Source organism: Pristiophorus japonicus, chromosome 10, assembly GCF_044704955.1.
Source record: "Pristiophorus japonicus isolate sPriJap1 chromosome 10, sPriJap1.hap1, whole genome shotgun sequence".
Lineage (NCBI taxonomy): Eukaryota > Metazoa > Chordata > Chondrichthyes > Pristiophoridae > Pristiophorus > Pristiophorus japonicus.
Window position 1 is genome coordinate 43,340,705 of NC_091986.1, and position 24,125 is coordinate 43,364,829.

The 24,125-nt window shown below is 45.7% G+C and overlaps 1 protein-coding gene across 3 annotated transcripts in view; it reads left to right on the plus strand.

Annotated features, from left to right (window-relative positions):
* Positions 1–24,125, plus strand: part of clybl (citrate lyase beta like) — a 187,422-nt gene that overhangs the window by 12,608 nt on the left and 150,689 nt on the right. For all 3 annotated transcript variants that reach the window (XM_070891402.1, XM_070891401.1, XM_070891403.1), the window contains exon 2: positions 465–545. In XM_070891402.1, the coding sequence (XP_070747503.1) occupies positions 538–545 (8 nt within the window). In that variant the 5' untranslated portion in view covers positions 465–537. The remainder of the gene's footprint in view (positions 1–464; positions 546–24,125) is intronic.

Sequence of the window (24,125 nt, forward strand, 5' to 3'; positions counted from 1 at the left end):
TCTAAAGATAAAGGGTAAGAACGTTTGATATCTACTGAGGATTACAAAAGCAAGATTTTTTGGCAAAATAACTTTAACTTAAAAAATGATGAACTGATAACAACTCCTCACAATTCCACCTTTTTTAATTTTGGGACCCCACCCCCTTCCCCTTTAGAACAAAACTAAATGAGAGTGTTTTCCTGAGTTTAATGTGTTTGGATAAGTGTGGCGTTGATCTGCGAGAAAGGGATGGATTTGATTTGGCCTAAATTGTCTCTTCCTGACAGTTTTTAGGTTATTATAAAAATATAAATATTGGTAACCTTGCTTTACTCCCATTTGATTGCCTTAATTCAAAATGGAAGCTGCCTTAATTCAAGATGGAGGCTGCCTTAATTCAAGATGGTGGCTGCCTTAATGCAAGATGGTGGTTGCTCAGCATGATCCAAAAGCTGGAGCTAATGCTGTAATCTTCCTTGCAGGATCTCCAGGAACATAACAAGATGGTTTTCTCCACAACACAGCAACACCTGCTTCAGAACAGCTGACAAAGGAATGTATTTGTGAGTAAACTATTGAAGTTGAACATTATTAAAAAGTATTCTTTACATTTCATTTGCCGGTTTTCCCAAGTTTCTAATAACACCTCTAAAGCTTCTCGTAAAAGTCCTGTGGTTTTGTCATAATAGCAGAACGGGAGGAGGCATTCGGCCCATCGTGCCTGTGTCGGCTCTTTGAAGGAGCTATCCAATTAGTCCTACTCCACCTGCTCTTTCACCATAGCCCTGCAGTTTTTACCCCTCCTTCAAATATATATCCAAATTCTTTTTGATATATCAAAATTCCCCATATCTCTCAGATTATTGCTATATTCCTTATGTTACTAAACGTTCCTCTCCAACTTTCTCCCAGTATTTTTTGATCCTATTCTTTGCTTGTGGTATGGTTTCATGGGACATTGATGACTTTCCAAGTAAACATGTGTGAGCCTTGCTGGCTGGCTTGACCTGTCCGCGCTAGATAAAGCTCGTTGATCCGTCAGGGGAGCTGTGCGTAACGGACTTCTGACATCTCTTGGTTTGATGTCAATGTTTGATTTAGTGCTCGAAGCCCAATATACTGTGTTTGCTTGCACCTTGATCTCAGAAATATTCTCTTATCTTTGATACTCTTAGCTTTAAAAAGAACAAAACAATAATCTCTTCTGTTTCACTGCTTTCTCTTGTTATTCTGGGAAACCTGTGTGTATTCTGCAAAATTCAACTGGTTAGTCAGTAAGTTGCTGTAGCAGAACTGTCCACATTGCCGATTGACTAGCAATATTGTTGCGGAACGGAATTAGCTGGAAAAATGGGTGAATATGAAATCATAGAATTGTTACAGCACAGAAGTAGGCCCGTCAAGCCCGTGCCAGCTCTCTGCAAGAGCACTTCACCTATTCTCACTCCCCCGTCGTTTCCCCTGCAATTCTTTTTCCTTCATGTACTTAACCAATTCCCTTTTGAGAGCCACGATCGACACTGCCTCCACCACCCTTTTAGGCAATGCATTCCAAACCCTAACCACTCGGCGTCTTTGGTTCTTCTGCCAATCACCTTAAATCTGTGTCCTCTGCTTCTCGACCTTCGCCAATGGGAACAGTTTCTCTCTATTTACTCTGTCTAGGTCTCTCATGATTTTGAACACCTCGATCAAATCTCCTCTCAACCTTCACTGCTTTAAGGAGAATAACCCCAGCTTCCCAATTCGATCATGTAATTGACTACTAGATGTGATTCATTTTAACTGTAAAGTAATTTTTTTTAAATCCTCAACTGAGAGAGAATTATGAATGATTGATTTCGTTTTATTAGTTCAAATTGATTGAAAGAGCAGATAATGGGCTCAATTTTCCCCGTTCATTTGCGCCATTTTATTTGTCGCGTGCCATTTTTTTTGGTGTATTTATTTTTTTCACGGTTTCCCCCTGCGATCTGCGCCGGCGTAACTGGCTTAGTTACGATTTTTCTAGGCCAGTTTTTTTTTACATCTTGTCTGCGTGGTTTTTTCAATTGTTCACAGTTTGGTCAACATTATTTTCTCTTAGGCCGGTGTATCTGGCCACTCCCGAAAAAACCTTCTGGTGAGTTAAGAAAACCAGTGCACATTTATAAATCTGCGCTGAAAGGCACCATTGTTTTCAAATCGAAGATTTTGGAGGGAGTCAAGAACACTCAAAATCAATAATAAAGTTCAACTTTTTTTTATCTGTCAACGTAGAAGTGTAAATTTGTTGGATTTCAGAAGTTCTCTCATTTTTTAACACTCGAATGCCACCACCGAATGTCTTGAAGCAGGGCTGGAGGGTGGTAGGTTTGGCCGGTAGAATCGGCCCCGCGCCCAGACACGGGCTTGGGGCTCGGCTACAAAACAAGTGGTGGTGGGTTGGGGGAGGAGGAGAGAGAGAGAGCGAGGTGCCAATCGGAAGGCTTGGAGCCCAGGGAGGGAGAGAAAGAAGTCACAAGACTCCAATTAGTAAAAGGGGGGCAGGGGGAGGAGGAGGAGAGAGAGAGAGAGAGAGAGAGAGAGAGAGAGCGAGGTGCCGATCGGAAGGCTTGGAGCCCGGGGAGGGAGAGAGAGAAGTCACAGGACTCCAATTAGTAATTGGGGGAGGGGGGGAGAGAGAGAGGAGGTCACATGACCTTTGAGTGTGGTCCATCCATACAGATCTGGAGAGATACAACTGCGAACCTGTGCTGCCTGCTTTCCTGCTGTTTTGAGCTTCTTTCAAAGGTTAAATTTAAGTATGGGGGCAATACTGACAATGCCATACCTTGTATGAGCCTTCTGCATCATGATGCTACGTAGGAGACAATTGATTCGACTTCATCGCATCAGGAACATCAGAGCCCGTAGGGTGCTGGGCAGGAGGCCTTACCCACCTCGGGTATATCGAGAGACAGGCGTTCATACCTCCACCTGAGTGATGCAGACTGTTGTCAGAAGGCTGCGTTTCCGCAAATAAGTTGTAAGTGAGATCTATGAGTTGATCAAAGCAGACCTGCAACCTAGAAGCATCAGGAGGACTGCTTTGTCAGTTGAAGTGAAGGTTACAGCTGCACTTTCATTCTGTGCCTCCGGATCGTTTCAAGCTACAACTGGGGATGTGTGCGCCATTTCTCAACATGCAACACATGTCTCCATTCGCCAGGTCACGGCTGCACTGTACGCGCGTAGGAATTACTTCATAAAGTTCCCCATGACCGCCCAAGCAATCCATGACAGGGCTGTAGGTTTCTCCAGGATTGCTGGCTTCCCAAAGGTACAGGGCTGCATTGATTATACCTACATTGCCTTGTGAGCACCTTTGGAGGATTCCGAGATGTACAGGAACAGAAAAGGCTTCCACTCCATTAATGTGCAGCTCGTGTGTGACGACATGCATCATATCATGTCAGTCGATGCAAGATACCCTGGCAGCACCCATGATGCATTCATCCTACGCAACAGCGTTATATCTACCATGTTTCAGCAGCAGCAGCCAGAAGGGCAGAACTGGCTACTGGGAGACAAAGGGTACGGCCTCGCCACCTGGCTCATGACACCCCTACGCGTAACCCGAACGGAAGCTGACTGTCAATACAACATGTCGCACATTGCGACGCGCAGCATCATTGAGAGGACCATTGGCATATTGAAACTGCGCTTCCGATGCCTGGACCATTCCGGAGGCTACTTGCTGTACTCCCCTGAGATAAGTCGGTCAGTTCACTGTTGTGTGCTGCATGCTGCATAACTTAGCCATCATTAGGCAGCAGCACCTGGTAGTGGAAGACCCACCTGCGATGAGAGTGGCTAATGATAATGATGTGGAAGATGCAGGTGATGAGCAGGAGCAGGAGGAGGACGAGGAAGAAACCATGCAAGTGCCTGAGGCCAGAACACGATGGCGGAGGAGGGCTGGCCATCGTGCCCCTTTAACGACTGCTCTAGCCTTGTACCAGCAGCTCATCCGTGAACACTTTACCGATGCCTGAGGGCTCAGCGACAACTGTTCCACATGGACATGTTTACTGTTTGGAGCTGTTCCATAATGTTGTGTTGTGTTAATGGAACATGATTCAGTTTTAATGTAAAATAGATTTTATTGAAAAGTTTACAATGTACTTAACTTTAATAAAATTATTCTTGTATCAAACTTTTTTAATATCACTCTTTAAGATCACTTATAAACTTGTAAATTTACATAACTTACAAAAAAACTTTTAAATTTGAGAACAGTTACAATAGTAACAATAATTTAAACAATAATAACAACAACAATAGCAGCAAAGAAAGGCTGCACCCATCTTTCATCACCCTTATTCTAAGACCACCCGCTGCACTTGGTCTTGGACACAACACCACCCTTGCCAGCAGGCGGTGGCACAGTGTTTCCGGGCTTGATACCAAGCTTATTCTTTCTCACATCTCGGGTACTGCGCACCTCTTGAGGGTGGGGGGGGTGTCGGCGTTAGGTGGCAAGTTGGAGGGCCCAGGTGGCAAGTTGGAGGGCCCAGGTGGCAAGTTGGAGGGCCCAGGTGGCAAGTTGGAGGGCCCAGGTGGCAAGTTGGAGGGCCCAGGTGGCAAGTTGGAGGGCCCAGGTGGCAAGTTGGAGGGCCCAGGTGGCAAGTTGGAGGGCCCAGGTGGCAAGTTGGAGGGCCCAGGTGGCAAGTTGGAGGGCCCAGGTGGCAAGTTGGAGGGCCCAGGTGGCAAGTTGGAGGGCCCAGGTGGCAAGTTAGAGGGCCCAGGTGGCAAGTTGGAGGGCCCAGGTGGCAAGTTGGAGGGCCCAGGTGGCAAGTTGGAGGGCCCAGGTGGCAAGTTGGAGGGCCCAGGTGGCAAGTTGGAGGGCCCAGGTGGCAAGTTAGAGGGCCCAGGTGGCAAGTTAGAGGGCCCAGGTGGCAAGTTGGAGGGCCCAGGTGGCAAGTTGGAGGGCCCAGGTGGCAAGTTAGAGGGCCCAGGTGGCAAGTTGGAGGGCCCAGGTGGCAAGTTGGAGGGCCCAGGTGGCAAGTTGGAGGGCCCAGGTGGCAAGTTGGAGGGCCCAGGTGGCAAGTTGGAGGGCCCAGGTGGCAAGTTGGAGGGCCCAGGTGGCAAGTTAGAGGGCCCAGGTGGCAAGTTGGAGGGCCCAGGTGGCAAGTTAGAGGGCCCTGCTTTGGGCTCTTCAGAGGCTGCTGTGGGGATTGGAGTGGGAGTAACAGTTGATTCTGTCAGTGGGCGCGGGGTCTGGGCGTGTTCCCTTATTGCAGCAGCTAACTCCAACATGTCGTTCCTCATGCGTCCTGACAGTGTCTCAACGACCTGCAACATTCCCTCCCTCGTGGTCAGTGACTTGGTTTGCACTACATCTGACATTCCCTCCCTCATGGCCACTATTCCCTCACTAATGGTCCCAGATATCGTTCCCATTGCTCGTGTCATTACTGTTACTTCTCCCGACAGTCCCGCTACCAAATCACTCACCCCACTGATGGCATCCAGGAGTGATCGGGTAAGGTCAGTGCTCTCCGCACTCAATGACATCATCTGAACCACATCTGATAGATCCTGCTGCGCTGTGTTGCATCAGCTGCGATTTTCCCAATGCTCTCACACAGCACTTCTCTCACACACAACTGGCTCTTTAAAAATGGGCGATTGCCAAATCCAAGTTGTACTGACCATTGGAACGATGTCAGAAACGTAACTTTCTTTTTCCAGAAAGTGCAGCTTCGTTTTTCGGCGCAGACAGCAGGCTCCGCCCCCCGAGGTGACTGGATATGCTGCATGGCGCCAAATTCAAATAAAACATCGGGGAAACTTCGGCAAAATATTTCTGCCACTTTTCTGGCCTAGAAAAACTGGCGTAACTCTGGCAATACGGCAGAAAATGGGCTTGAGGAAAATTGAGCCCTATATCAGGAAACATAAGTGCATAAATTCACAACAGTCATAATCAATGTTCTCTCTCATTTTTATTGGGTGCATGATCCCTTTAAGTGGCTGCGCAATCCATTCAAATTTCCGTGCATGCGCGGTTTCTCCCATTGAAAAGCTGGTGAGCGGCCTGCACGGGATCTCCAGACCGCTGTGTGGCTGCTCAGCTTAGTGGGAACATTGATCACAATTAATCTTCCCTATGTTAAATTATGTCATTAAGATTCCCTCCTGGACTTGTCTGCATAATAGGTGTTTAAGTGTTATGACTATTCCCCCAAATTATTACTTATTTGATAGTTTTTGTAATATTGTGTATATATATATATATCTCCATCTGATGGATTCCTGTGGCATTGCAGCCAGTGCTGTGTACAAATAAAGAGGGAACAGGTCACCTGACTAGAGTTCCGGAGTGTTCTGCCATCTTAAGGCTGTGTGTGGATTGTGAGTTGTACTGAAGATATAACAGTGGCGATGAGAATGGGATAATCGGGGAAAAAAGCTGCAATTTTTGTTGGTGGAGGATTCAGTCAACTGACAGAGAGACTTTGAGAGCTTCTCTGTTTTGATTAACAGCTACAAATCCAAGATAAATTATAAGCACACTTATCTGAACTGCCAGAGTCCAGATGGCCACACCTATGGGAATAATAGGGCGTTTGGGGGAGTTTCAACGTGACCGTTAAAGTTTCGGAGCGTATGTGAAGCGGCTAGAAATGTTTTTCACTGCAAATAATATCATCGAAGTCCCCAATGATGAAAACCATAACCGGGTGGTGTTTGAAAGACAATGGGCGATTTTCTTAACGGAAGCAGGGCCCGAGGTGTATGAAACACTGAAACATTTGCTTGTGCCTGTCAAGCCAAAGGACACAACTCTTAAGCAGATAGTTAGAACAGCACTACAGTCCTGAGCCCCTGGAAATTGCTGAAAGTTATAGTTTTGGAATATGAAATCAGTTAACCGAAGAAAATACCAGTGACTACATTGTACCATTAAAAAAGCTATCTATTCACTGTAATTTTGGGAACTTTCAGGACCGAGCATTGCGTGATCGCTTTGTTTGTGGAATGAAAAATTATGCGATCAGAAGAAAGTTATTGACAACTCCTAACTTGACTTTTGATTTAGCTTGTCAGACAGCTATGTCAATGAACATGGCCGACCAATATTCCCGAGAATTTCATACTATTTCCAGTTGTCAGACAACCGAGGTGAATCGCCTGCAGGTTAAAAGTAAAAAGCAGTTGGGCCCCAAGGTCTCAGAAACTGGCAATGGTAACAGAGCATTGAAGTCCTGCTATCAGTGCCTGGGACAACACATTGTTCAAAGTTGTCCATATGTGAAGGAAGAGTGTTTCATCTGCAGAAAAACTGGGCATCTTGCGAAGGCATGCCAACTGAAGGGCAAACTAGCTTTCAAAGCTATAAGTATAAATTCCCAACGACTACATAGCATGGAAGAAAAACAACAGGACGAGGAGGTGTTAGAGCTACACATCATCAGGAGCACGAGGTTAACTAACAACGATTCAAAAAGTATCATCATCCACATAGATGTTGCAGGAACCAAGATACCCATGGAAATTGACACTGGTGCATCTGTGAGTGTAGTACCGTAATCGCTATACCTCGACAAATTGCGTGATTTTCCATTGGAGAAATCCAAGATAGAGCTGCGAGGCTACTCGGGAGAGAACACTCCTGTGGTAGGTCATATCACCGTACCGGTGAAATACAAGGATCAATTTCAGAGCTTGTCTCTATTAGTAGTGGCAGGAGACAAGCCTGCCTTACTAGGAAGAAATTGGTTGGGATTACTGAAGCTGGATTGGAGTGAGATTTTTTGTGCTGAAACGAGATTTGCATCAAAGAATGATCTCATCAAGAATTATCCGAAGGTGTTCTGAGAAACAGGCAGTCCGATCCAAAGCTTCAAGGTGAGTGTCAGGGTACAGAAGGACACTAGATCGGTTTACTGCAAGCCACGTTCCGTACCATATGCACTCAAGGAAAATGTTGAGCAAGAACTCAAAAGACTCGAGACTGAGAACATTATTTCTAAGATAGATCTATGTAATTGAGCTACACCCATTGTTGTTGTACCTAAGTCCGATGGTAAGGTAAGATTGTGTGGTGATTATAAACCAGGTTCTAGAGGGTAATCTTCCCAATACATTGCCAAATGTAGAAGATTTGTTCACAACACTGACAGGTGGTTAGATCTTCTCAAAGTTGGATCTTACAAATGCCTATTTACAACTTGAACTAGATGAGGAGTCGAAGTCATGCTTGACTATAAATACTCATCTAGGTCTATATCAATTTAATAGGCTACCATTTGGAGTGTCTTCTGCCCCTGCCATATTCCATGGGGTGATAAACCAGATTTTGCAAGGTATTATTTCGATAGCATACTAATTTCAGCAAATTCATAACATATTGAATGAAGTCCTCAAATGGCTAGATAAGCACAGAGTACGAGTGCCTGCTCGCAAGTGTGAGTTATTTCAAAACTCAGTGGAGTACTTAGGGTACAGAGTAGACAAAGATAGTTTACATCCAACCAAAGGAAAGCTGGATGCAATCAGAAATGTACCCATTCCCACGAATGTCACTGAACTTCGATCATTTTTGGGTCTTTTGAACTATTATGGGAAGTTCCTACCAAATTTGGCTACAGTATTACATCCACTGAATGAACTATTGAAAAAACAGATCCATTGGAAGTGGTCAGAAGAATGCGATACAGCATTCTAGGAGTGTAAAAGCAAATTGGTAGAGAGCACCATGTTAGTTCACTTTGACGTATCTAAGGAGATCAAGCTAGCATGTGATGCCTCTCCGTATGGAGTTGGGGCAGTGATCTCTCATGTACTATATAGTGGGGAAGAGAGACCAATTGCTTTTGCTTCACGCACTCTCAGTGCCAGTGAGCGTAATTATGCGCAAATCGAAAGGGAAGCTTTGACATTAATTTTTGGGGTCAAGAAGTTCCACAAATACTTGTATGGTCATAAATTTACCATCATAAGCCCCTGACAGCAATCCTCCATCCAAAGTCCCCAGTTTCAACATTAGCTGCAGTCCGAATGCAGAGATGGGCTTTGATTTTGTCAGCATATATATATGATATTGAATACAGACAATCAGCTGATCACAGTAATGCTGATGCTATGTCTAGATTGCCTTCTCCATCACCAGTTACACCCGATAGGGAAGAAGTGTTCTATTTTTCATACATTGATGAACTGCCAGTCACAGCTGAAGAGATTGGTAGAGCAACCAAACGTGACCCAGTTGTGTCAAAGGTCATGATTATATTGCAAATGGCTGACCAAACCAGGTGACAAACAAAGATATTCATCCATTCTTCATTCGTAGGAATGAATTATCAGTCGATAAAGATTGTATCATGTGGGGTGCGAATAGTTATACCAAATAAATTCAAGTCCAAATTATTAGGAGACCTCCATGACCAGCACCTGGGAATGTGCTTGACCAAGAGTTTTGCACACCAGGTCTAGATAAAGATATAGCGAACATCGTCAGTCAGTGTACGACATGTTAATCAGTAAACAAGAAACCACCAATAGTACCATTACAGCCATGGAAATGGCCTCCCAGGGTGTGGCAAAGGCTACATATCGATTTTGCTGAGCTAGAAGGACAACAATTGTTCATTGTAATTGATAGCCATTCGAAGTGGGTCGAGATGTTTACAATGTGGAAAATAACAACAAGTAAAACGTTAAGATCAGCCATGATCTTATTGAATGGTGGTGCAGGCTCGAAGTTTCTATGGGCCCAAGTTTCCACATGATTCGCGCCTGATTTTTAGGAGCAACTGGTCGAGAACGGACTATTTTAGAAATCGCAATTCTCCACATTTTTTTTTCTGCAGTTCTAGTCAGGTAGAACAGTTCTAGTTTAGAACAGAATTTTTTCTTCAAAAGGGGGCGTGTCCGGCCACTGACGCCTGATTTGAAAGTTTCCACAGTGAAAATGTACTCCAAACTAAAGTAGAATGGCGCCAGTGAAGATTTTTGGAGAACTGAAAAAACCTGTTCTACACATTAAAAAATCAGGCGCAGGTTACAAATTAGGCGTCCAGAACGAGGTGGGGGGGAAGGGAACTCATTAAATTCGACAATAAATCCTTATTTATACTTCTACAAATATTATACAAATAAATCCAACCTGAATAAACATTTATAAGCCAAGAAAAGATTAAATAAACCATCTTCCTACCTGTGTGAAAGTGCTTCAGCCAGGGAGAATTCTGCAGCTGTTCGTGCCGCTGAGCGAGAGAGGGAGGGAGAGAGGGGAGAGGGGGGGGGAGAGAGAGAAGGGGAGGGGGAGGGGAGGGTGGAGGAGAGGGGAGGGAGGGAGGGAGGAGAGAGAGGAAGGAGGGAGGAGAGGGGAGGGGGAGAAGAGAGGGGGGGAGAAGAGAGGGGGGGAGAAGAGAGAGGGGGGGGTCGGGGAACAGGAGCGGGTGTCGGGTCCGGGGGGGGGGGGGAAGCGGGTGTCGGGTCCGGGGGGTGGGGGGAGCGGGTGTCGGGTCGGGGGGAGCGGGTCTCGGGTCGGGTCGGGGCCGGGGGGAGCGGGTCTCGGGTCGGGGTGGGGGGGGGGAGAGCGGGGGTCGGGTCGGGGCGGGTGTCGGGTCGGGGCGGGGGGCGGGTGTCGGGTCGGGTCTGGTCTGGTCGGCCGGGGGGGAGCGAGTGTCGGGTCTGGTCGGGGGGTGGGAGCGGGTCTCGGGTCGGGTCGGGGGGGGGGGGAGTGGGTCTCGGGTCGGGTCGGGTCGATGGGCGGGGGGGAGCGAGTGTCGGGTCTGGTCGGGCGGGGAGCAGGAGCTGGCCATGGGAGGAGCCTCATTCACGCAGCCCCAGTGAGGCCATTCGGCCAGGGCTAGGGGCTGCGTGCTTCGGGCCCCTCCCACACAGTTCGGCGCCTGGAGCTACTGCACTTGCGTGCCGACTGTAGCGCGCATGTGCAGAGGTCCCGGCACTGTTTTCAGCGCCGGGACCTGGCTCCGCCCCCCCCACAGCTCGTGCTGGCTGCGCCGAGTGCCACAGGACCTGTAAGTCGGTGGAGAATACCGAGGATTTTTTTAGGCGCGAAAAACGGGCGCCCAGCTCGGAGGGGCGCCCGTTTTTTTTCTTGTGGAAACTTGGGCCCGTAGTTTCCAGACATTTTATGACGATTATTTTCTTTATTTGGCCTCCCAGAAGAAATTGTTTCTGATAATGGACCACAATTTCATTCAGAAGACTTTGCACAGTTCACGAGCAAAAATGGTGTGAAACATACCGAGGTTTCACTGTACCACCCTGCTTCAAATGGTGCAGCCGAGCGCACTGTACAAATTGTAAAACGTACCCTCATCAAACAGATATTAGATCCAAATCTAAAGAAACGCTAGTTGTCATTGGACCACAAATTGGTTAATTTTCTAATTACGTATCGTAATACTCCTCATACAACTACTGGTAGAACACCAGCAGAGTTGTTTCTCAAATGACGGCCATGAACCAGATTCTCCTTGTTAAAACCAAACTTGGCACAGTCCATAGAAGAGAAACAATTAAGACAGAAAGAGAATCATGATAGAGGTAGAGTAAAAGAGAGATGTGAAATTAAATCAGAAGGTGAGAGTGAAGAACCATCACCATAAATGGTTAAAGTGGTTACCACGAAGAGTGGTGAAAATATGTGGTCCTCGCACACATTTGGTGAAGATGTTTGATCATGGATAGGTAGGTTTGTTCACATTGATCATATTTTTCCTCCAGATGTGAAAGTAGTTGAAGGTGGGAATGATTCAATTATTTCTGACTCATCAGATAGTTTTGATACAAGTAAAGTACCAGTAGCATATCCTACATCCAATGCACTGAAAGCAAATCCAAGAGGAAGTCAGAATTTAAGTCCGAGTCAGGTAGACAAACAGTTTGAAGCTGGAGAGAGTTCAAATGGAAATCAAGGACATCCCTTAGAGGAAAACTTTCCTCAGGATCAGCCTCGAATGAGTTTAAATTCGACACCATGTTTGGAAGGTTCTGTTAGAGAATGAAGGTATCGTCTTCGAAACAGAAAACAAGTGGTTAAGCTTGATTTGTAAATATGGCAAAATAAATGCATATCTTTTGTTATGTATAACCATGCAAGTTATGTATGATGATTTTGTTATGATTACTTCTTCATTAAGGAGGGAGAAGTGTAATATTGTGATATATATATATATATATATATATGTATATAGCTCCACCTGGTAGACTCCTGTGACTGCAGTCAGTGCTGTGTACAAATAAAGAGGGAGCAGGTCACCTGACTAGAGTTCCGGAGTGTTCTGCCATCTTAAGGTTGTGTGTGTGTGTTTGTAAATTGTACTGAAGATATAACAGTTTTATTTCTATGCAAAGTGAGCTACAACCACAATTTGTCCAGGTAAATGTGTTATTAACAGTATCTGTTCCACACCTTGCCAAGAATACTGTAGAAGTTAATCAGTTCAGCACCCAAGAAATCCTGTAGTGTAAGGAACGATTTGACTTGATCCACAGTTCATGTAGCAGGAAACAAATTTGTTACAAAACATTCTAATGTCTCTCTCTATTTTTCCAAATACTCCACAGTTTATGTAAGAAACAAGATGATGATTTCACAGACAAACTCAGAACACTGCAGATGCTGAAAATCTGAAATAAAAACAGAAAATGCTGGAAACACTCAGCAGGTCAGGCAGCATCTGTAGAGAGTAACCGAGTTAACGTTTCAGCTCGATGACCCTTGGTCAGAACTGGAAGAAGTTAGAGATTTTAACAGTTTTTAAGCAAGTACAGAGGCAGGGAAAGGTGGGCGGGGAGAACAAAAGGGACGATCTGTGATAAGAGTGGCACACAGAAGTGATTAAATGACAAAAGGGATGATGGTGCAAGGCAAAAGGAGGTGGTAAAGGGACAAGTACTAGTTGAAATATATAACCATTTTTTTTGTTGCCAATTTTCCTGTTGATTTTCTCCTCTCCTCGCCAGACTCAGTACTAGGTATGTTATTGCTGGTAGACCTCATGTACTTAGGCCAAGAGCCCTTTGTTGTGTGGGCTATGTTGGTGAGTGCCAATAGACTATTTGGTCAGAGGGGGCACTTTTAGCCGAGCCAGGACCCTTCTCTCATTCAGCATTCACACCCATGCTTCTAGCAGGGATCGCCGAACAGTGATCTGAACAGGAACTCCGCTGTACTTGTTCCCCCTTAACCCAAGTGCACTGAGGCCAGGAGTGGCTCCACTCCATCACTCTAGTTGCTAAGAGCAGGGGAACTCGGCACAAAGCTGGGGCGTTCCTGGTCTCTGTGGCTCAACTGCTTACTACATCAGCTTGGAGATAGTAATCCCCATTCTTCCTACATTATCTTTTCTATTCATAGAAAGGTGCTGACTCATGCTGGAATACAGCTTCACTACCACCAGCTGGCAGGAGGACTCAAATACATCACCCAGAGGTTGCTCTGCATGTTTGAGCTAGACAGTGAGTGTCAGAAGTTTATTTAACCACAGAGGGTATCGTAGCTGAGATCGATCCTGTTCTCCCACATGTGCGTGTTGCAGTAGACATTTTGATGGGAGCAAGAACTGTGAATGATTTTCCCCCTTTTTTTAAATAGCTGAGTGAGACTGAGTCCCTCCGCTGTTGGACTGGCTGGAATAAGCTAATTCAACACAGGCAGGATATAGAAACTGGGGCTTCCGTAGATGAATCTCGCAACTGATGCATCAGGAAGCTTTAGAAGACAGTGTTGTTCAGTTATAATTAATTTTTTATTGTTCATTAGTTTGAAAAGAAAGACTTGCATTTATATAGTGGCTTTCATGACCTCAGGACTTCCCAAAGCGCAATACAGCCAATTTTGAAGTGTAGTCATTGTTGTAATATAGGAAATGTGGCAGAAAATTTGCACACAGCAAGCTCCCACAAACTATGATAACCAATTAATCTGTTTGTTTGAGGGACAAATATTGGCCGGGACACCGGGGAGAACTCCCCTCCTCTTGCGAAATAGTGCCGTGAGATTTTTTACATTCACCTGAGAGAGTAGCTGGTTCCTCGGTTTAATGTCTCATCTGTCATGTATCCTACATGGTTACTGCTTGCACTATTACAAGGTGTGCCACCAGAGGGCACTGCAGTGGGAGACTTGCAAGTTACCTGTACAGGTGTGCCTGGCCTAGTATAAAAGGCAGGCCACCAGGTGTGATCCTCACTCTGGAGTTATCCATAAAGGACTAAGATCACTACAGTTCAAGTACAACACATTGCCTCGCGGAGTCATTATCAGGGCATCTAAAGACATAACAATTGGCGATGAGATTACGGACTTTCACGCGAAAATGGCTACCCTTGGTACGTTGCAGCAGTTCGCTGATGGTGATGATTGGGACGCCTTTGTGGAGAGACTTGACCATTTCTTCACCGCAAACGACCTGGCAGGCGACAACCCGGCCACACTGGCTGATAAGCGCAGAGCTATCCTGCTAACCAGTTGTGGGCCCACTGTCTATGGCCTCGTCAGGGGCTTTCTGGCACCAGCGAAGACAACGACCAAGACGTACGAGGAGCTTGTAACACTGATCCAAGAGCAACTCAAGCCCAAGGAGAGCATCCTCACAGCCAGACACTGGTTCTACACCTACCGACGGCCCGAATGCCAGGAGATCGTGAAATATGCTGCAGACCTCAGGAGGCTGGCGGCACCATGTGATTTCGGCAACCACCTCACCGAAGCGCTGTGGGACATTTTTGTCATTGGAATCGGCCACGGGGGCCTTCTTCATAAGCTACTGTCTGCGGATACCACAGTCACACTGCAGAAGGCCACCTCTGTGAGCCAGGCATTCATGACCTCGGTCTGTGGCTCTCGGCAGATGACTCATCCTCAGAACTCAAACCCGGCAGGTACTGTGCACAGAGTGGCGCTGTTTAGAGGCTGGACTGTAGAACGCGAACCTTCTCAAGGAAGAGAGAATAGGCCCCCGAGTCCCTTAACTTAGAGTCCGCTGAGGGGGACTAACCGAGTAGCTCCATGCTGGTGTTGTGGAGGGAATCACAGGGCTCACCAGTGCCATTTTAAAGACTGTGTGTGTAAAGGCTGCAGCACAAAGGGCCACCTCCAGTGAATGTGTAAGAGAAATATGACTCACTGTGTTGATGAAGAGTCTGAAGATGGCCATGAATCCAGCGCGGATTATGAAACGATAGTCAGAGAGACAGCTCAGCCCCACGGTGAGATATACAGCATGTTTACCTGCACCACCGAGTGTTCCCCTTTGAGGATGGAAGTCGAGATAGATGGCGTTCCAGTCCTCATGGAAGTGGACATGGGGGCGAGCCAGTCAGTAATGAATCAAGAAGCCTTTGAGAGGCTATGGGACAATCAAGCTGAACGACCCAAGTTGGTCCCGGTTCATGCAAAGCTGCTCACCTACACCGATGAACTTATCCCAGTCGTTGGTAGTGCGGATGCAAACGTACTCCATGATGGCATGGTGCACAAGTTACCTCTGTGGATTGTTGCAGGTGATGGACCAACGCTACTCAGAAGAAGGTGGATGAAGAAGATCAATTGGAAAACTTCATCCCTGCAGCGATCGACGTCCTCCGCGCTCAGAGGCAAAGCAAGCCCTCACTTGAGGGTGGACCCGGCACCAGAGAGCAGACCAGCACAGCACCCGAGGCACAGACCGCTCAGCATGACTGCGTCTCAGCTGGAGATGCACCTTCTAGGCTCCAGTGACAGGACTCTGGAGAAAGAAAATCGGATCCAAAGGCGACTTCCCAGCTTCAGTGGCAGAACCCGGGGAGAAGAGGATCACCGCAGTCGACATCGTGGACAGAGGAAAGATGGTGACCAAACCACGAGGTTATGCGCTGAAGAAAAAGATGGCGGCGGCTAGACCACGAGGTGCAGTGCTGATGGAGCAACACATGGCACCAAACGGCGAAGAGGATTGGGGTAAAGAAAGCAAGGCTCTCTTAAAGGAGGCCTGCAACCCACCACACTTAAAGGGACAGTTCCACATTTTCAAACAATGCAAGAGTAATTGTGAGTTAGATGTAAAATGTGCATTTGATGATCAGAATTGTGTGCATGCAATGAGCAAAGAAGAGTCTCAATGTAATAGCAACTGTGAGCCAGATGTAAGATGTGAAATTGATGATCAGCGTTGTGTACATGCAATAAGCAAAGAAAAGGCAGCGATCATGATCGGAGCTTCAGGTTGTTTACAATGAGTAATGAAATGTTCTGCGATGTAGGATTTCAACTGCACTCAGTCAGTACAGCGGGCAGACACCCATCGGGAGCACACAGGTCCAGCGAGCTACCCAATGCAGTAGCCTGCATCCCTAGGACCAGAGTTATGCACCATGGAGTGTGGCCACAAGCAGCCAATACTCATGAGCTGCAGAGCAATCTCAGGAGGGCAACGGCACCGGTATCAATACCCTGCCCCTGATCGGCTCCACCTCTCAGGCACCCGATGGCACCAACTGCCACGAGCCTGAAAGAGCAAACAGTGCTAAGGCGCAACCCCCAGACCCTATCACCACCAAGACCATATCTGGGAACGAAGGATCACCCACAACAGTTCTCCCAAAGGGGACCGGGACCAGCCAGGATCCCAAACCAAACAACGCTCAGGCAAGCGAGTCAGCAGTTCCCTGTACACTGCTAGATGACAGCTCCTCTGGGAGCAGCAGCGACCCAGGGCACAAAGAAAGGATAGGAAGGTCACAGGTATCTGTGAATCTGCCCAACGCTAGGAACAACGGCAACAGCTCCAAGAGCAGGCAACTCGAGCCAACTGGGTTCCCACTGCCAGCACTGGGCACTGCACCGCCAACAGACTGCAGGGACACCATTCAGCAGTTCTGGAACTAGCTTGTCCTTACGCACCGGTTACCGACCCCCAGTACGTATCAATAATGTATCTCACCAGTCGAATGTACTTGCCTCACAACTGAACCACAAATTTAATGCAAACTTTTTTTTCTGGACTTGAATGTATATGAATGTAATGAGCCTCCGGCATAATCTATATGTGGGGAGCGGGGTGGTGGGGGGGGGGGGCGGGGGAAGAGAATGGCGTGGTCATGGACACACACAAACAGAAACCACCAGTACTCTACTGCCAACAAAACACCAACCACTCACCCAACATAGAAACGACCCGCCAAGGGTCAACCAGATTGAGCTAAGCCCAGAGCACAATCAATGCAGAGGCGATTTGCACTAAAGGTTTGGGGGAGAGTGATGTCACATATCCTACATGGTTACTGCTTGCACTATTAGAAGGTGTGCCACCAGAGGGCACCGCAGTGGGAGACTTGTAGGTTACCTGTACAGGTGTGCCTGGCCTAGCATAAAAGGCAGGCCACCAGGTGTGATCCTTACTCTGGAGTTATCAATAAAGGACTAAGGTCACTACAGTTCAAGTACAACACATTGCCTCGTGGAGTAACTATCAGGGCATCTAAAGACATAACATCATCCAAAACACGGCACCTCCGACAGCGCAGCACTCCCTCAGTACGGCACTGGACTGTCAGCCTAGATTTTTGTGCTCAAGTCTCTGGAATGGGACTTGAACGCGCAACCTTTTGACTCAGAGACGAGAATGCTACCCACTGAGACAAACTGTTGGGAATTTACCGAAACTCGAGGATATAAAACACACCCATGCAAGAACGCAGAGCTCCTGAATTTTAGGACACATCAGCATTAGAAGAGTTAAATCCACTGGTGTGGGATTTTAAAAAAAAATTGTGATTCAATCATCAATTTTCCTTGTACTGTACACTGTTAAGTTATATACATCTGCACTTAATTTGTAAAAGAAGTTAATGAGAAACTTCAAACAATTTAAATGTCAATTACAAAGAGAGCGCGGTTTGAAAATTCCAGTAATCTGTCCATATTGGGCATCAAACCATGTTCCCAGGTGTATATAATTCATGGCAGATGACATTCCAAAGACCCAATTACAGAGGCTCTGCTAATCCTCAACACAGAATTGAGTGCAAGAGCACACGGAGCATGTGTCACGCCATGTTGTGGCTGCATTGAGACATGTGCTAGAAGATATTACTCTACATAAACTTTACGTCACATTGATAATGGAGTTGAGCATCAAAGATATTAGTGCCTTGGACAGATGAGGAATGTGAACTTTCGAGTGCTGCTGCAGTTCTGCAGCGATATCAAATGTGAGCGTCTGGTTATAAAAGAAAAGGGTAATCATTTGGGTTTTTACCGATTTATTTTTTTAAAACAATACTTGCTTGTATTTGCATAGATCCTTATGTCAAAAAAGTCTCAAAGTGCTTCGCTAGGGTATTGCCTTTGAAGTTCACTGACTTTGGTTATGTAGGCAAGTGCAATGCATGTTCAGCAAAGGCATCCATTGCGAAAGATATATTTTCTTTTTCTGTAAAGCTTTGAATGTCTTGCCTGTTTTCTAGCACGGGCTGCATTGTATCAGGAACACCATCATGCCGAAGATTAAGTAATATCCCAAAGAGAAAAAAAAATTGACTGCAAGTATGAAGTCGACAAGTGATGAAAGTAGCCCTGAGGTTGTCAATTAAAAAGGCAAGGCCTGGATCTGATAAGTTAATGGGCAGTTTCCCCTTTTTTTGGCCTGCAAAAGCTTTAAAGTACAGGTTATAAAAATCAGAAGTGTAATCTATTTCCTACAACATATCCAATTAAGCCTAGTCACTTACACTCCTGCAGATCTTTTCTTTCCTTCTCGGTTTGGGTTAACTGATAGAGTGCTGAATTTCCTGCATGGCCAGTGGCACAACTCAGTTAGAAGCAGAGGCTTACTTGTTTTATTCATTGCAAATTTAGAACATGAACAGTTTGAACAACTGCCTCTTGTACATAAATAGGTTAAATTGTAAACCAACGGAAGTCAATTACGTATAAAATGGAACTCGATCACAATAGCTGCTTAGTTTAGGCGCACCAACAAATTATATATACTTTTAAAGAAGGGATTTGCTGCATTTTTTGAGTTTTAACTTTACTGTGTTAAATCTTGAAGAATTAACAGGTGAAACATTATGCTGATCGGTGTTGTATGAACAACTAATGTCTGCAAATTTACTCAGCAATACTTTTATAGAGGATAATGGATAAGTGAACTACACGGCAGTAGGTCAGTTGTATGCTTTCAATGTTGTGATGCTGCATTATTCCTTCAAATTTATTTCAATTCCCACTTGGGCGTAAAATATCCCATGGCAGTATTTGAAGAAGAGCATGGGAGCTCTCCCTGGTGTACTGGCTACTATTTGTTCCTCAACCAACATCAGTAAAACAGATTATCTGGTCATTATCTCGTTTGTGGGAGCTTTCTGTGCGTACATTGGCTGCCGCGTTTCCTACATTACAACAGTGACTATACTTTGAAAAAGTACTTCATTGGCTGTACAGTGCTTTGGGACATCCTGATGTCATGATAGGTGCTATATAAATGCAAGTCTGTCTTTCTTGTATGCATCTTTATAATTTAGACTAGACATGCCAGATACTAAATCTTCCCATTGTTGGCTTTCTTCATGATGAACATGTCTAATTTTGTTTCGGCATCATTTTGATGAAGAAGTCAAAGTGTAGAGAAATTGAAATTACAATCAATAAAACTTTCAATGTATTAACGTCTTTCAATGATAATACATACTGACAGAACAAAAAAGTTGGTTGTATCTTTTGTTATTGCTAAATAGATAACTTTGTGAAATATTCTTTAACTGTTCTATATCCAGTCATAGCCAGAGAATCACCTGCAATGGCTTCACTTCCCACTCCTGTGGCGTTACATCTGGTGTCCCCCAAGGATCTACCTTTGGCCCCCTCCTATTTCTCACCTACATGCTGCTTCTCTGAGACATCTTCCGTAAACATATGTACGCTGACGACACCCAGCTCCACCTCACCACCATCTCTCTCGACCCCTCCATTCTCTCTAAATTGTCAGACTGCTTGTCCGACATCCAGTACTGGATGAGCAGAAATTTTCTCCAAATAAATATTGGGAAGACCAAAGCCTTTGTCATCGGTCCTCGCCACAAACTCCATTCCCTAGCCACCGATTCCATCCCTCTCCCTGGGAACTGTCTGAGGCTGAACCAGACTTTGCAACCTTGGATCCGACCACATAGCCGCACCATCACTAAGGTGGCCTTTTTGCTTCTCCGTAACGTCGCCCGAATCCACCCCTCCCTCAACTCATCTGCTGAAACCCTTATCCATGCCTTTGTTACTTCTGGACTATTCCAATGCACTCCTGGCTGATCTACCATGTTCTACCCTCCGTAAACTTGAGGTCATCAAAACTCTGCTGCCCATGTTCTAACTGGCACCAAGTCCTGTTAACCCATCACCCCTGGCTCTCAGTTAAGCAACGCCTCTATTTAAGAATTCTCATCCTTGTTTTCAAATCCCTCTATAGCCTCACCCCTCCCTATCTCTGTAATCTTTTCAAACCCTACAATCCTCCAAGATATGTGCGCTGCTCTAATTCTGGCCTCTTGAGCATCCCCAATTTCCATCGCTGCACATTTGGGGGCCAAGGCCCTAAGCTCTGGAATTCCCTCCCTAAGCCTCTCCGCATCCCTATCTCTCTTTCCTCACTATCTCCTTACATGGCTCGTGTCTGATTTTGTTTGATAACGCTCCTGTGAAGCACTTTGGGATGTTTTACTAAGTTAAAGGCACTATATAAATGCAAGTGGTTGTTGATATACAATAGTATTTTTAATGTCACGTTTTTATGTTGTTTTCCATTACAACAGAGCTATATAAACTATGGCCCTTAAGCCCTCATAATTTAGTCCATCAAAGTCTAGACAAATTAATTTCTATTTGTGCTTGTTTCTTATACACTGGTTAATCTTTTTGAATTATGTGGGCCTTGATATCTGGTATTATGGGGTCCCAGGAAAGTTGTCCCATTAGTGGATAAACCTTTAAATAAAACATGAAGATTTGTTTGCATAAGCAACATTAACTATATGCTAATTAATGGGAACATTCATTTAAACGTTATATTGTATCAGGGATGAGGGACTTCAGTAGTGTCATCATCATCATCATAGGTGGTCCCTCGAACAAGGATGACTTGCTTCCACATGGGTTCACAGATATTTCAATGAGGGACCCGATATTCCAGTCCTGAACTCCAGTTGAAGTGGTGGATGATGCCTGTGCGTGGATTTTTTTTAACGTGTGGTGACCGTTGCACATCAGCCACCACATGGGCTTGACAGAGCTAAGCCTTTATCCAGTATATTGGGATTGTTCTCCTTTGAGCAGAGAAGGTTAAGGGAAGCTGTTCAAAATTTTGAGGGTTTTTCTTTTATTTATTCCTGGGATGTGAGCGTTACTGGCAAGGCTGGCATTTATTGCCCATCCCTAATTGCCCTCGAAAAGGTGGTGTTAAGCCGCCGCCTTGAATCGCTGCAGAGTGAAGGTACTCCCACAGTGCTGTTAGGGAGAGAGTTCCAGGATTTTGACCCAGCGACAATGAAGGAATGGCGATATATTTCCAAGTCAGGATAGTGTGTGATTTGGAGGGGAACTTGGAGATTGTGTTTCCATGCGCCTGCTGCCCTTGTCCTTCTAGGTGGTAAATGTCGCGGGTTTGGGAGGTGCTGTCGAAGAAGCCGTGGCAAATTGCAGCAGTGCATCTTGTAGATGGTACACACTGCAGCCATGGTGCGCCGGTGGTGGAGAGAGTGAATGTTTACGGTGGTGTATGGGGTGCCAATCAAGTGGGCTGCTTTGTCCTGGATGGTGTCGAGCTTCTTGAGTGTTGTTGGAGCTACACTCATCCAGGCAAGTAGAGAGTATTCCATCGCATTCCTGACTTGTGCCTTGTAGATGGCACAAAGGCTTTGGGGAGTTAGGAGGTGAGGCACACGCCGCAGAATACCCAGCCTCTGACCTGCTCTTGTCACCACAGTATTTATGTGACTGGTCCAGTGAAGTTTCTGGTCAATGGTGACCCCAGGATGTTGATGTTGGAGGATTTGGTGATGGTAATACTGTTGAATGTCAAGGGCCAGTGGTTAGATGCTCCCTTGTTGGAGATAGTCATTGCCAGGCACTTGTGCGACAGAGTAAATAGGTAGAAACTGTTTCCACGGGCAGGAGGTCCAGTAACCAGAGGACAGAGATTTAAGGTAGTTGACCAAAGAACCAGGGGGAGATGAGAATATTTTTACGTGGGGAGTTGCAATGATCTGGAAAGGGTGGTGGAAGCAGATTCAATAGTAACTTTCAAAAGAGGATTGGATTTGGACCTGAAAAGGAAACATTTGCAAAGCTATGGGGAAAAAGCACGCGGAGTGGAGCTAATTGGAGAGCTCTTTCAGAGAGCTGGCATGTGCACGATGGGCTGAATGGCCTCCTTCTGTACTGTATCATTCTATATGTGGCTCAAAACACTTCACGGTATGCAACTAAATGGCCACAAACACAAAAAGTTTGGACACTAACACTGAATTGAACTAATCTGTTTCTTTAATGCAGCAGTTTTCCATTGAAATTCAAAGATAAAAATAGTTCCGTGTGATGTCAAAGAAAGGCTTTTGCGAATCTTATGGCATAGGTTATATTAGACCACATAACAAAACGCCAGTGGTCGCAGTATTCCCTCCCACATCAGATTGTGGGAACATTCTGTATCTACTACAACAACTTGCATTTATATAGTCCTTTAACATAGCAAAACGTCCGACGACACTTCACAAAATTTCAATCGAACCACATGACCTATTAGACTTGGTCAAAGAGATAGGTAGTAAGGAGCATCTTAAAGGTGGAGAGGTTTAAGGAGGAATTTCCAGAGCTTAGGGCTCAGGCAGCTGAAGGCATGGCCGCCAGTGGTGGGACGATTAAAATCGGGGGATGTGCACGAGGCCAGAATTGGAGGAGTGCAGAGATCTCGGAGGGTTGTAGGACTGGAGGAGCATACAGAGACAGGGAGGGGTGAGGCCGTGGAAGAATTTGAAAATAACAATGAAAATTTTAAAATCGAGGCGTTGATGGACCGGGAGCTAGTGTAGGTCAGCGAGCACAGGGATGATGAGTGAATGGTGCGAGTTAGGTTACAGGCAGCAGAGCTTTGGATGAATGCAAGTTTACAGAGGGGTTAAGGTGGGAAGCCAGCCAGGAAAGCATCGGAATAGTTGAGTCTAGAAGTAATGAAGGCATGGATGAGGGTTTCAGCAGCAGATGAGCTGAGGCGGAGATTGGCAAGATGGCCGATATTACGGAGCTGGAAGTAGGGGGTCTTGGTGATGGAGACGTTATGGGATCGAAACCTGTAGGAATAGTCCCAGCCTGCAGCATGAAATAACTGTAAATGTATATTTAACAATCTTATGTTTAAACTTGATATCAGATAGAATTATTGAATCTGTATCTTAACCATTGTTACAGCCCTCAGAAAAACAGCAATTCTTTTGCTGTTTACTTAGGTCTTTTCAAAACTGGATAAAAATTGGAACGAAAAATACGAAAGGCAAAAGTCTGGTTGAGATTAGAGAAAACATTGTTTCACAGCAAAGAAAGACAGACTTGCATTTATATAGCACTTTTCATGACCACCGAACGCTTTACAGACAATGTGGGAAATGCAGCAGCCAATTTGCACACATCAAACTCCCACAAACCGCAACGTGATACTCTGTAATGACCAGATAATCTATTTTTGTAATGTTGGTTGAGGGATAAATATTGTCCAGGCCACCAGGGATAACTCCCCTGCTCTTCTTTGAAATAGTGCCATGGGATCTTGCTTTAACATCTCATCCGAAAGACGGCACCTCCGACAGTGCAGCACTCCCTCAGTGCTGCAATGGAGTGTCAGTCTAGATTTATGTGCTCAAGTCCCTGGAGTGGGACTTGAACCCACAACCACACACACAACACAAAAGAAAAATACTGCGGATGCTGGAATCTGAAATAAAAACAGAAATTGCTGGAAATTGTGTACAGTTTTGGTCTCCTAACCTGAGGAAGGATATTCTTGCTATTGAGGGAGTGCAGCGAAGGTTCACCAGACTGATTCCTGGGATGGCGGGACTGACCTATCAAGAAAGACTGGATCAACTGGGCTTGTATTCACTGGAGTTCAGAA